This window comes from Petromyzon marinus, chromosome 37, assembly GCF_048934315.1.
Source record: "Petromyzon marinus isolate PM22_M1 ecotype Great Lakes invasive population chromosome 37, UKy_Petmar_22M1.pri1.0, whole genome shotgun sequence".
NCBI classification, from domain to species: Eukaryota; Metazoa; Chordata; class Hyperoartia; order Petromyzontiformes; family Petromyzontidae; genus Petromyzon; species Petromyzon marinus.
In genome coordinates, this window is record NC_133703.1 from 19,365,593 (window position 1) to 19,378,925 (window position 13,333).

The 13,333-nt window shown below is 50.9% G+C and overlaps 1 protein-coding gene across 2 annotated transcripts in view; it reads left to right on the plus strand.

Annotated features, from left to right (window-relative positions):
- TRRAP (transformation/transcription domain associated protein) overlaps positions 1 to 13,333 on the plus strand; it is a 142,418-nt gene that overhangs the window by 45,285 nt on the left and 83,800 nt on the right. For both annotated transcript variants that reach the window (XM_032966893.2, XM_032966894.2), the window contains 11 exons: positions 730 to 876; positions 1,209 to 1,408; positions 3,802 to 3,923; positions 4,289 to 4,502; positions 5,833 to 6,006; positions 6,821 to 6,967; positions 7,842 to 7,961; positions 9,223 to 9,522; positions 10,115 to 10,252; positions 11,535 to 11,647; positions 12,453 to 12,588. In XM_032966893.2, the coding sequence (XP_032822784.2) occupies positions 730 to 876; positions 1,209 to 1,408; positions 3,802 to 3,923; positions 4,289 to 4,502; positions 5,833 to 6,006; positions 6,821 to 6,967; positions 7,842 to 7,961; positions 9,223 to 9,522; positions 10,115 to 10,252; positions 11,535 to 11,647; positions 12,453 to 12,588 (1,811 nt within the window). The remainder of the gene's footprint in view (positions 1 to 729; positions 877 to 1,208; positions 1,409 to 3,801; positions 3,924 to 4,288; positions 4,503 to 5,832; positions 6,007 to 6,820; positions 6,968 to 7,841; positions 7,962 to 9,222; positions 9,523 to 10,114; positions 10,253 to 11,534; positions 11,648 to 12,452; positions 12,589 to 13,333) is intronic.

Below are 13,333 nucleotides of genomic sequence, written 5' to 3' on the forward strand. Positions count from 1 at the left end.
ACAGACTGGGCAAGTGCTGTTAGCGAGCACCTCTTAAAACTGGCACGGCACAGGAAGGCAGGTTGTGTGGCCAATACCCACCCTCTTTTGTCACGCCAGTGTTGATGTTTACACTGAGCGGGAGTTGTACTTGTGTCGCCGGATTCGTCGTGCCAGTGCCTCAACAACCCCGCAAGGCGCGCACACACACATACACGTCTACAACCCAGAACACACTCTAATCTAATGCAAAGAAAACACACTATGCAAGTTTATTAGTTGTAAAGAAGCAAGTGCAGCCTTAGCTTAAAAAAATAGTGTAATATTTATTTACCTATTTACTTATTTCCGTGTGCCTTTGTTTGTTGTTTGGAGCCCTGTATAAATGTCCCACATACAGTACAAGTTCATTTGATTTGTTACACGTGATGATGGCCCCATTTAGCCGGCCGTCCGGGTATTTTACACGGGAGATCCGTGGTGCGGTGAGCACAGCAGCAAAACAACATGAGCATTGCAGAGAACGAGTACAGGGTCCATCACTGATATTGCACGACCAACAAACGTTGGTGTTTAACGATCGTGAACAACGATACACGCACGACAGATATAAAAAAAACAGTGCGTATATTGTTGCAGCAAAAGGTGCCAGAAAAAAAGTTAGGTACAGGTGCAAGTATGCTCCGTTTTCGGTTTTACGCGTCGGCCTCTTCTCCGCGTCTCACCGCGTCACATTTGCGCGGTCGGCAGGCACGCTGCTGATCCTCAAGTCGGCGTGCAGCAACAACCCGAGTTACATCGACCGCCTCATCTCCGTGTGCATGCGCTCGCTGCAGAAGATGGTCCGCGATCACCTGACCCCGCAGACGACGCCAGGGGTGGCCGACACGGGGGCCGGTACGATGCGTCTGCTCAGCCCGCCGGCCACCAAAGACAAAGATCCCGCCCGCATGAGCCTTAACAGACTGTTGGGGGAGGAGTGCTGTTACCTGCCACTCACTCAATTGGGATTGCACGTGGCAACATCGCCCACCTATTTTGAAACAACTGCAGACTGTGAAGCCTGCCTTCATCATCGCCTTTGTGCTCTAATTATGGGGCAGATACCAAATGTACAAAAATTATTATTATTAACAGGTGCTCTATGGGCTGCATGGCTGAACGGTTGTTCGGGGCATAGTTCTGTTGTCCTGAGTCTTTTATCTGCCTCCCCACCTGCGCCTTCTCAGTGACGAGCGAGCTGATCGTGTTGTGCCTGGAGCTGGTGAAAACGCGTCTGGCCGTCATGAACATGGAAATGCGCAAGGGCTTCCTGCAGGGCATCCTTACCTCGCTGCTCGAGAAGTCTCAAGACCCCAAGATCCTGCGCGCCATCGTGCGCATCACCGAGGAGTGGATGAAGAACAACTCGCCCATGGCTGCCAACCAGGTGAGTGGCGTCTGCGCCGCTGTGATCCAGCACTGTGGAGGCAGCAGCAAGGGTTGGTGGATCACCGCACAACCGTTGCGAAACTCCCTTCCTACCTGTGGGTGTCGAGGATGTAGTAGAGTAAAAATGTGGGTTTTCTCTGGGTGCTCCGTTCAGCGTGGTTGGCCACGTACTCTGCGAAAGAACGATTGTTTAAGGGCGCTTGATAAATGTAAATTATTATATTATTATTATAAACGTTAATTGACTGAAAACATTTTAGTTAATTGTTGGCACCGGCTCACTGCGTGGCTGCCTTCCGTCTTGTCTGTGATATCGCGTGCCTCTAAGTCGTTGTGCCTCGTCGGCATTGAGCGAATATTGTGCTGGTTTAAGGGGTTGAAATTGTTACATATGAAAGTTCAAAACGAAGCGGCGCACTTGAGTTTCAGAGCTTCACCACCTGATGAAGCTCAAAGCAGTTTCGGTGAAACGTCGTCATACGATGTTGATGTTAAATTAATTCACGAAAAGTGTCAAGCCTCCGGGTATAGAGGAGAAGCTTCATCTGCTAGATGTGTACTGTGCGTGCTACGGGGCAGGCAGCTGTCTCCTGCGGTTTTACTTTGTGCCCCTTTTTTTGCGAAAGTACCGCACAAAGTGAGGGAAACCTGTACGGACGATTGGCGTAAACATGCGCTCTGCTGGGCATGTGGCTCTCCCCCCCCCCCACCCCCACCGGGCTCGGGGTGCTAGTGTTACTCTTGCACAACGCATTACAGTTGGTGCTGAACTTAAATTTAATAAAAATTATACCCTCTGAAAATGAAAAATATTTCCATTTGCCTGTCGTTGCGACAGACACTATTCTTCTTGGTGTCTGAGAGGATGGTAAAGTGCTGCACCTTACTTTGTGAACGAGCGGTCGTGATCTCAGAGGTAGCTCTGTGATATCCACTTCCACGGATCATTCTTTAACACGACGGACTGCACTGCTAGAGATCCAAACGGAATGTTCATCTCGCGACGCAACACCAAGAACACAATTGATATACAAACTGTGGAGGAACAGGGATAAAACATTTTTTTTTATCCAAGAGCTGTTTTCATAATCGTTATTGGATTGTATACTTTTGAGACCGCATGCCTCTGGCGATGATTACCTGACAAAACATCATTATAATGCTGAACCGTTAAGTTCACTGCGGAAATTGGCACTTGATTAAAATTGCGTCGAGGTTATTAACTAAGTGGTTCAAACACGCGGGGTAATTAAACAATGGAAGTTGCTTCACGCATGTTTAAGATTTATAATTTTAATGGTCCTGCTGGATAATTACGGTTGTGGGTGCTGCAGTCTAGGCATCGCGTTTCTGGCTGATGTTGTCATTTTTAACACCTCATGTCAAAGTCAAGCGAAATAATAATTGGGGGGGGGTACAAAAATACTTGGCCTCCCGATAATTTGTACAAAAATTGAGGTATTTGCGACCACTGCGGGAATTTGTTCTGCTTAACATTAATCACTCGTGCGCGTTAATTGATGACAACAACAAAATGTAACTTAACCCCAAACAGACAACCCAGCTGACAGCAAGTGACCAATGTTGTTTAATTACCACTTAGTGATTACTGTGAACGCACCCCACGAATGCTATAATTGGGGTGCAAGTTCCCTTTATTGCAGTGACTTTGATATATTTTTACTTCCCCACTGGTCAATCAAACTACTGGATGAAGGCTACATCATGCCATTGCAGGCGTGTGTGATGTTTGTCATCGTGATGTTTGGCGAAGGTGGTGGGGGATGTTCCCCATGGCCGGGAATCAAACTCGGGTCGCTGGGCTGCTGCCCCATGCTGTGGGTGTTATTTAAACATACTGAGTTTAGTGGAGGTTGATAAGGTAGGAAGGGGGATGGGTGGGAGGGAGGAGAGGTTGAGTTCGATTCCCGCTCCCGACCAATAACAGTGGCGAAAATTTGAACCGGTTCTCGACCTCCCCTCAGTCAGCTCAGACTTCAATGAGTACCTGGTGTGATATTTACACATTGCCACTCAGGAGATAAAAGCGACCAGGCGTGGTGCTTGGCTACCCACCCCCTCGTAAGCCCCGCCTTCATAGGTGCTCGCTAACAGAACTTGCCCCAACAGTCTGTTAAGGCTACACGGGGGATCTTTGTCTTTGGGGAGGTCCAGGACTGATTGAGATTCACTCGCCATCAAATGTTGTCCATGGCTTGGAATGCCATGGAATGAACCGCTTTTAGTGTTTAATTTGTTGTCCTTCCGCCGCGCCTCCAATTCGCACGGTTGGCTACGTACTGTGCGAAAGAAGTTCAACATACATAAACATACATTCATACAACTCGGTCCGCGAACTGCTGCGCCGCCGCTCCTCCCTTCATTCTCCAGACACCGACGCTGCGGGAGAAGACAGTGCTGCTCGTGAAGATGATGACGTACGTGGAGAAACGCTTCCCCGATGACCTGGACCTGAACACTCAATTCCTCGACCTCGTCAATCACATCTATCGGTGAGATGAGCGTGAGCCAGCTGTTGCGTTATGAGTGTGAAGCTCCAACGCCGCTTACAGTAAATGAGCCTCTCCATGCCACACTTCACCACTCTGGTCAGTGACGGCCTCGGAACGGTTCAGACATCGCTCCCCGCTGACGTTGGCTGTCGCCGAGAACTGGACTCGGAATGAAATGTCGCTCGGATGAACTCGCGTTAATTTATCGTCATTCGTGTTGTCCCCCATCATGCGGGATTGTTCACGATTGCATATTAAACAGCGTTGCTCGTGCATAAATTTTCCCCAACTCTTTACCTACCCCCAACCCCTATCTCCTCCCCCCACCCCCTGCGCCCCCGCTGCCGCGTGGTTTGCTCGTGCAGGGACGAGAGTCTGGCGGGCAGCGAGCTGACGGCGCGGCTCGAACCGGCTTTCCTTGCCGGCCTGCGTTGCCCGCAGCCCCAGACGCGAGCCAAGTTCTTTGAGGTCTTCGACACGTCCATGCGGCGGCGCGTGTACGACCGCCTGCTCTACATATCCTGCTCGCAGAACTGGGAGGCCATGGGCTTGCACTTCTGGATCAAGCAGTGCGTCGAGGTGTGATGCTGGGGGGAGGGTTGGTGGTGGCGAGATGTTAATCACATCGGCCGGTATATAAGAGGTTGTGGGTTTGATCCGGACCCTGATGCCTGTTGTATATTGGAGTTTACATTTCTCTCCCCGTGGACGTGTGGATATTTCTCCGGGTCCTCCGGTTTTTCCCTTGACATTTTAGAAACAACGTGCGTTTAGATGAGCCACTTCTTGAGCTATAATTTGTGGCCAAGTCGCTTCTGAAAAGAGCTATGTAGCTCAGTGGGCCTTAACTGGTGAAATAAAAAAATGTTTAGTTTACACTCCCAGATATACGCGCCGGGGTGGTGACGTGGCCCAGCTGGAGCACGTTTGCCGCTTATTGCAGGCGCGGGTGGGGGGGTTCACTATTTGGATTAAGCGGCCGCTACTGATGAATACTGTGGGTGTACGAGCCATTCAAAGAACGTGTGCCGTCTGCTTCCCGGCAGACGTTGCAGATCCCGTGGTGTCGTTCGCAAGAGTAAGGCCATTGCATGTTGGTCTCGTCGTCCAAGTTATCCATTGTTTGAAAAATGACAAAGCAAAATTACTCGATTTGAATTTATACACGGCAACCAATTGCGATAAAGAAGTTGTGCTTACGGTGTGTGCTGAATGGGCATTGGTTGTTGGTGTCTGCATCCACACCAACTGTCATTTGCTTTCTGAAGCCCCCATTGATGGTGTTCAAGTGATGAGCGAGGGGACCCCACCCGTGTCTTTAAGGCCTCTACTCTAGGGCAGGCGTGGGGGAACTTACAGCTAGTGGGCCAAATACAGCCGGTGGTCATACGAGGCCTACTGCTTCACAATGGGCCACCCATGATATCGATCACTGCCAGTATCTTTGCAGCACTAATCGGGTAGTAGAGGGAAATATTCTCGACCTGGGAACAACGCGGCGCTCCTAATTTTAACACCTTGCTCAGTCACCGTTTTGAGATAGCCCAGGCCTCTTGTTGTGACGGAAGTGACTGACGTGGCAATGTTAAAGTCCGGGCCTGCCCGGAGGCATTTGTGGATCCGTACATTTGGGAAACAACAAAACCGAGTGGGCTGTAAGATAGGCTTCGAGATGGCAGTAAAGCAGCTGGGTTGTGTGGATATTTTGGTGCTCTGCTCTCGTGTGCCTGGTGGGTTGTATCCACCTCCTGCCTACTTTTCATTATCGAGACCAGCAGTCTCTTTAAAGGGAAGACCTGGGATCACTGCTCGACAGCATCGGGATAACTGCTTCCTACCGCACGAGAACCGTTCTCTTTCCGTGCCGTGTCTCACCGCTTGTTGGCTCCGTGGTGTCGACGGCGCGCAGCTCCTGCTGGCGGTGTGCGAGCGCGGCTCACCGCTGGGCACAGCGTGCCACGGCTCTACGCTGCCGTCCATCACCAACGTGGTGAGCCTGGCCAACAGCCACGACCGCGCCGCCTTCGCCATGGCCAGCCGCGTCAAGCAGGAGCCGCGCGAGAGCACGGACAGCAAGGACGAGGTTTGGCACCGCACACCCAGCCATGCGTGGCTTTGCGTCCGCGCGCACGGCTGTGTTTTTTTGCGTGCGGCTGTGTGTTTGTCTGTGTGTCTGGGTAGGGCTGTGTGTGTGTGTCTGCGTATACGTGTGGTGGGGAGCGGCAGTTTAGTGGTTAGCGCACCACGATATGAACCCGGCGAACTGAGATTGATTCCCGCTTACAACCAATAACAGTGGCCAATTTTTTTTTACTCATCCTGAGCCTCTGCTGGTCTACTCGGCCTTAAATAAGTACCTGGTGCGGTGTGAAAACATCGCCACAAGGGAGACAAAGGCGGCCAAGCATGGTGCTGGCCAGCCCACCCCCTCATACCGTGCAGGCGCTCATAGGTGCTCGCTAACAGCACTTGCCCCAACAGTCTGTTCCAGGATTTACAGGAGATCTTTATCTTGTGGCTTGTGTGTGTCTGTGTGGCTGGGTATGCCTGTGTGTGCGAATGATGTGTGTGTATGTGCCCGCGTGCATAGTGCTGTGCGAGTGCGCGATTGTGCATTAGCCATGTTACGGCGCTATAGAAGTTTTAATTCTTATTCGTGTGATTGTGCGTGTCTGTTGTACGTTTGTGAGTGTGTACGTTTGTATAGTCTGGCGTGTCTCGTTTTTTGTAGCTTTATTGACTTGGTCGTAGCCTTTTGATGCTCATAGTCCCCGGTCGATTGGGAGCGTTGAGTTTCTACCGTAACGGGGAGCAATCTCTCTCACGGACCGCTCGCGCAAAGTGGCAATCTCACACCAAGCACTCGCGCGCGCTCGCTTTGCTCTGTTGGACCTCAGGACGTGGACATTGACATCGACATGGCCGGCAGCGACCAGGCCCACCAACCGAAGGTGAAGGAGCACGGAGAGAAAGACGTGGGCAACCAGCTGCACCTGCTCACGAGTCGCCACGACAAGTTTCTGGACTCGCTCAGGGAGCTCAAGGTGAGGCCTCACGCGTGCGCCTTTACCCCCTTCGACGGGCCCCTAACCCCATCTGTCCTCGCTGACGTCGCTAGACAACTCTTTTTAATGTCAATTTCGGTGTCTTTTAGCCAATCTTACGGGGTTTGTAATCGACGGTCTGGAGCATAGCCTAGGCGCCACTATCTTCTAACGAAACGTCAACCAGCTGTTTAGGTTTTCCCCAAACGTTCCTTCCTACCTCCGTCACCTCTGACTGCCCCCTTTTCACGTGTAACGTCTGCGTCGGTTCACCAAAAGTGCACACTCTGGTTCTGGTTCTCAAACGCCGCTGGGGTTTCTCGCATGTTCCTAATTTATTCATGTGCACTTTTGCTGGCTTTCAGTATGAGCTGTGTATATATAGCCAGCTACGCGAGCGCGTGTGTGTGTGTGTGCGTGCGTGCGTGCGTACGTGTACACGTGCTTGTGTTGTGTGTATTGGGTATATGCTTCTGGGGGATCGGTGACGCAGTAGTTAGCATACAGTACTATGCACCCAGCTACCTGAGTTTGATTCTTGGACACGGCTAACATTAGTACCGGTCCAGGGCACACCACCTGCTAATGTACCTTTGCCTCTGACAAAATCGCACAGAATTGTGCCCAATCTTGGGAGCTAAGCAACAGAGCATGGATAAGGTTGTCACAGTTGGGGCTTGTAAAGCAACGTGGTGAGCAGTTGATGGTAGTGCAAAAAAAAATCTATTGTACTGCACTTCTAGCCTCCTACATCAGTGCTCCCCACCTTCACCGTGACCGATGCAGCACAATGCGCCGTCCGAATTTTGTTTCAGTTTGCGTACTGAGCGTGCGTGTGTGTACGTGCCTGGGCGCGCGCCTTTCCTCCCTCCAGACGGGGCTGCTGCTCACGGCGTTTGCGCAGCTGTGCCACAACAGCACCCCACTGGCGGAGCGCACTTGGGTGCAGCTGTTCCCCCGCCTCTGGAAGATACTGTCTGAGAGACAGCAGCACGTAAGCCTCTGCGCTTATCATCACAGTGGCGTGTTGCCCAGCGACCGACGGCAGCTCGTAAACAACGAATTATCTGGCAACCGCCGCTGCTGCTGCTGCTGCTGCTGCGTTGGCAGTGGTGCACAATTAATGAACAACATATTCATCAATAGCGCTGCGTGACCTTAAAAGGAAAAAAAATATATATAATAAGCGACGTTTCGTGCAGCGGCCATGCCTATGTGCTATGAAGGAGGGCCATTTCCGATAACATCACTTTTATATGTTTTTTTTCCGTGTTATAATTGATTGGCGGGACATAACGATCGTCGGTTTCACACATTAACTTATATCGGTACAGAGTTATTTCCTACTCAGGTGAGCATTGAGGCATTGCTTATATGCCGTTTACAGCCCATAGCTAGTGGGGTAAAGGCCACATTCATATGGCAAGGGTAATTGTATCCATAGGGCATCTACTGTTGACTTGCTTAGATAATAATTATGATGATAAGGTTGATCGTCGCGTAAGTGGATGAAAGCGCATTGAGTCTTGAAGCCACTTTTAATTGACTTGCACACACGAACAGAAACGCACGTAATCATGATTAAATCATCTGGGGTGCGGCCGATATCTCTGGTCTCATAAGCTAAGCAGACTTAAGCCTGGATAGTTTTTGGATGGGCAAACACGTTGCAAATTGCCTTCTAGGCTGCTGCATGGCTACGTTGTCAGCAGAGGGCAGCACTGCAGCAAAATCAGTTATTTGGCTTTCGCTGCTCCATCGTCTGTGCTCCCAGTTTTCATCAAACCACACTGTTTAGTGTGGTGAGGTATGGCCAAACAACCCCAATGGCCCACATGACGTGGGGGGGGGGGGCCTCGTTCAGCAGCATACTAGCATTTGAGATGGTGATATGGCCCAGCGGAGGTTCACGGTTCAAATCCAGCTGCCGCCCTGGTTAATACTGCGGGTGAATTAACATTAAAAATAATACTGCGAGCCATCTGCTTCACAGTGGACATTAAATATCCCTTGATGTGAATCACAAGAATAGACCATGGCTTGCCGGCGTCACGGTCCGAGTTTGCCAAGTTTGAAACATGGCAGGGCCCTCCTGAAAAATAGTGAGGCTCTCCTGGTTAAATAAGCGTAATTAAACACAATTAATTTAATTGACCATGTCACCTGGAATGTGCTGGACACTGCCCACCCCACCATGCCACCCACCCACACCACCCACCCACCCACCGATCCACGCCACCCCACCCCTCCAACAGGCCCTGTCGGGAGAGCTGGGCCCGTTCCTGTGCAGCGGGAGCCACCAGGTGCAACGTGACTGCCAACCCAGCGCCCTTGCCTGCTTCCTGGAGGCGGTGACGCACTGCACGCCCGCCGTGCCGCTGCGGCCCGTGCTGCTCAAGCACCTGGGCAAGACGCACAACCTGTGGCTGCGCGCCGCCCTCTGCCTGGAGCAGCAGGCGCTCGAGAGCCCCGGGCTGGGCCTGCAGATCAAGCCGCGCTCCACCGCCGCCACGGGCGATGTTTACCAGCAGGACCCCATCACGCCGCCGCAGCAGGTATTTTTTATTTATTTAACCAATTTATTTTTTCTTACAATTTTTGGAGCCTTTTTTAAATGGGAAAGCCTCGTGATGATTTTCAGGTAGATATTTTGTTTGTTTTTATTTTTAGACTTCATTTTAGTATGTATTTTTCGTGTGGATTACACGTTCATATTGCTTATGTAAGCACGACGTCAGCCGACGTATCGCGTGATGCCATTTTTGGCGTGTGAAGTGTGGCCATGTGACCTCACGTCCAGTTGACAGGTCGTCCAAATTTAATTGCTCAGTCCTGATTATTCCTGTTGTTTTTTTTTTCCTGCTTAATCCAGGGGGGTCAGAAACAAAATAACAAGAAGAGACATTTTTTCCAAATTCGGTAAAACAACTCAATATTTCAAGAGCCGCAATGCACGCGAACACGAGTGGCTCTGGTCCTTAATAAATAACGTCACGTCTTTAAGAAGTGGACCTTAAAAGAGCCGCAGGCTCCTGAGCCGTAGGTCGCCCACCCCTGGCTTAATCCAAAAACGTGAAGTCCACACCCCCTCACGCGACGGGTGCCCTCTGGCTGACAGCACGCACACGCACGCTGTGTGTCATGCAGGAGATTCTGGATTCTTTGTCGGAGCTCTACTCCCAGCTGCAGGAGGAGGACATGTGGGCAGGACTCTGGCAGAAGCGCTACAAGTTCCCCGAGACCTCGACGGCCATCGCTTACGAGCAGCACGGGTTCTTTGAGCAGGTGATGCCACGCGGATGTGGGGGAAACTTTTTGCATTGAGGTTTTAAATTATTATAACATCTAGTGATTGAAAAAGTAAAAAAGTCAGAGGGCTGTTCTCAGCTGACGACCCCAGAGTCCGAGGTGGAAAGTTAGGTGTCGCCGTTCCTCTCCACAAGAGCTCTAAGCCGTTTGTTGTCTTTGGGTGTGTAGAGTCGCTATCGTTCCAGCACACTTGCCGGACAGTTTGAGCCAAAATGGCACACCCTAATGAGTCATGGATTCTGCCCTGGATTGATGGATGGATTGATGAGATCAAGGGGTTAGCGGAGACTCTTCCTTACCGAGGACTTTCAAACAGCTTGGTGGACAACCACACATGACAAAGAACCCCCGTGTAGCCTTAACATGCTTTTGGGACAAGCGCTGTTAGCGAGCACCTATTAAGGCCGGCACGGCACACCAGGGGGTGGGCGGCGAGCACCACGCTCGGCTGCCTTTGTCTCCCTAGCGATAATATTTTTATGCACCGCACCAAGTAATCATTTGAGGCTGAGTCGACCTAGGGGAGGCCCAACCCGGTTCAGATAATCGTCACTGGTATTGGCCGTGAGCAGGAATTGAACTTGGGTCGCTAGGTTTGTAGCGCACACACACCTCAGTAACTTGTGTCACTGCTTGAGGGCCATATCGAAGCGTTAGGACTCGTGCGGATAAACACATGGATGGAGCAATGAATGGATGGTATAAACAGATAATTTGGGTTGATGGGTGCAGTGCTTTTAGATTAATTAAAGGATAGATAGGATAATGGATGTTTGAATGGACAAATGAATGAGTGGGTGGATGAATAAATGTAATGGATCGATGGGCAGAGATGGATGAATTAAAGGATCGATAGGACTGATGAATATCTAGGTGGATGGACAGATGGACGCACAAGAATGAGAGGATGCCCATAAATGGATGGAATGATTGACTGGACAGGTGAAAGGCCCGACGTATATATGTATGTATGTTGAACTTCTTTTGCACCGTACATAGCCAATGGAGCTAATCGGAGGTACAGGGCGAAGGACAACAAGCTAAACACAAAAAGCAGTTATAAATAAATTAGTTTTCAATGTAGATGATTTTAAAATGCATAACTCCAGCAACGCATCTGAAAGCGCACGATGCGGCGACCGTCTTTGTTCGATGGCCGAGCCAAAAGCCACCGCCAATGCAAGGATGACCGGAGTTAGCGTGGTGACGGTACGCGGACGTTGGCTGACGCTTGGCTCTCTGTCCTCCTCGCCCGCAGGCCCAGGAGATGTACGAGAAAGCGATGGAGCATGCGAGGAAAGAGCACGAGAAGGGGAACGCTTCCCCCTCTGTCTTCCCCGAGTACCAGCTGTGGGAGGAACACTGGATTCGGTGAGCACCTCCTTCTCATAGACAACATCATCATCATTGTCATCATCATCCTCATGATGATGATGCCATATACGCAAGAAGACGATCAGTCTCATTCATTGTTGTTGGTTTTTGGGTTGGGCTACATTAATGATCTGGCCCAACGTCATTCGTGAGAATCTCCGACCACCCGACACAGTCAAACATTAAATTGTGCCGTGTCCTAAGTATTTAACGATATGCCAGTTTAGTTTTTGTTGACCATCAGGTTGTGTGGAGGGGGGGGAGTAAGCTTGCGTGGAGAAAACCCATAAATACAAGGAGATAATACTCAAGCTTTCATCCAAGTTGAGTGACCTACAATCCACCCGGCCACCTTCTTGATGAGAAGTTCTCAAATTAAACATTTGTATATGTGACAAAGGTTGTGTACTCCCACGTCTACCAAGAGGCATACATCCAGCAGTAGATTGATTACGGCCTGGCTGTAGAGATACCAAAAAAAGTCCCCCTCTTGGTGATGGATTGGGGTGTAGTATTACTTGCTGTGAGATATAGGTCAGATGCTCAGTCATGAACAGAAAGAGGAACAGACGGACTAGAGAACATAGGCAGGTTGGTGACATCATTCAAACTGATGATGAAAGTATGTGGGCTTGGGTAGGGCACATCACTCGAAGGGCCAGAAACTCTCGACAGGGCTACCTCTAGGGCTTCTAGTTAGCGGAGGTCCTTCCACCAGTGGTGGTGGGAGCAAGCTATTCCAGGGCTGTACCTTTTACCTTTTCCTATTCGAATTGGTGTCTCCCCCTGTGCTCGCGTGCAGCTGCTGCAAGGAGCTCAACCAGTGGGAGGCGCTGACGGAGTACGGGCAGGCCAAGGGCCACGTGAACCCCCACCTCGTGCTAGACTGCGCCTGGAGGGTCTCCAACTGGGGAGCCATGAAGGAGGCGCTTGCGCAGGCAAGGGCATGCGCGCACACATACATACGCTCGCGCGCACGCAAGTATACGTACGCGCTAACGTACATCTGCAAAGCAACGGCGCTTGTGCCAGGCTAGGCTCCACTATTAGCAGGAGGTCACGGGCATGGACCCAGGCGTTATGGGTTCACTGATTGAAATGACAGGCAGGTGGACCGCCTGTGCTTCCCACAGGCACATGCATTCGCAACAACAACAACAGCCGCTATTTTCCACTGGCGGTGACATCACCACAGTGCTTGTACCAGAGCCAGGTGTGCTCTGAGGCTATGGGAAATGTTGAAGGTCCACTGACAGACACGGGTGTTATGGGACAGCTGACTGAGATGACTGGCAGACGCACCATCTGTGTGCCAAGTTGCTGTGTTTTAGACAGCCGGCGCTCCTCTCGTTGTTGTGACCATCAGTCCTCCTCCCTCCGTTGTTGCGCGCATGCGCACACATGCACTTGCGCAAACTTACACGTATGTCAACGCTCTTATACATATTAAATACCCGCATATACACATCTACAAAGACAAAGATTCCCTGTATAGCCTTAAGAGGCTGTAGGGGCAAGTGCTGTTAGCGAGCACCTATGAAGGCTGGCACGGCACACGAGGGGGTGGGTGGCCAGCACCATACTCGGCCGCCTTTGTCTTCCTTGTGGCGATGTTTACGCATCGCACCAGGTACTCATTGAGACCTCGGAGAGGTGCAGAACCGGTTGAGATAGTCGTCACTG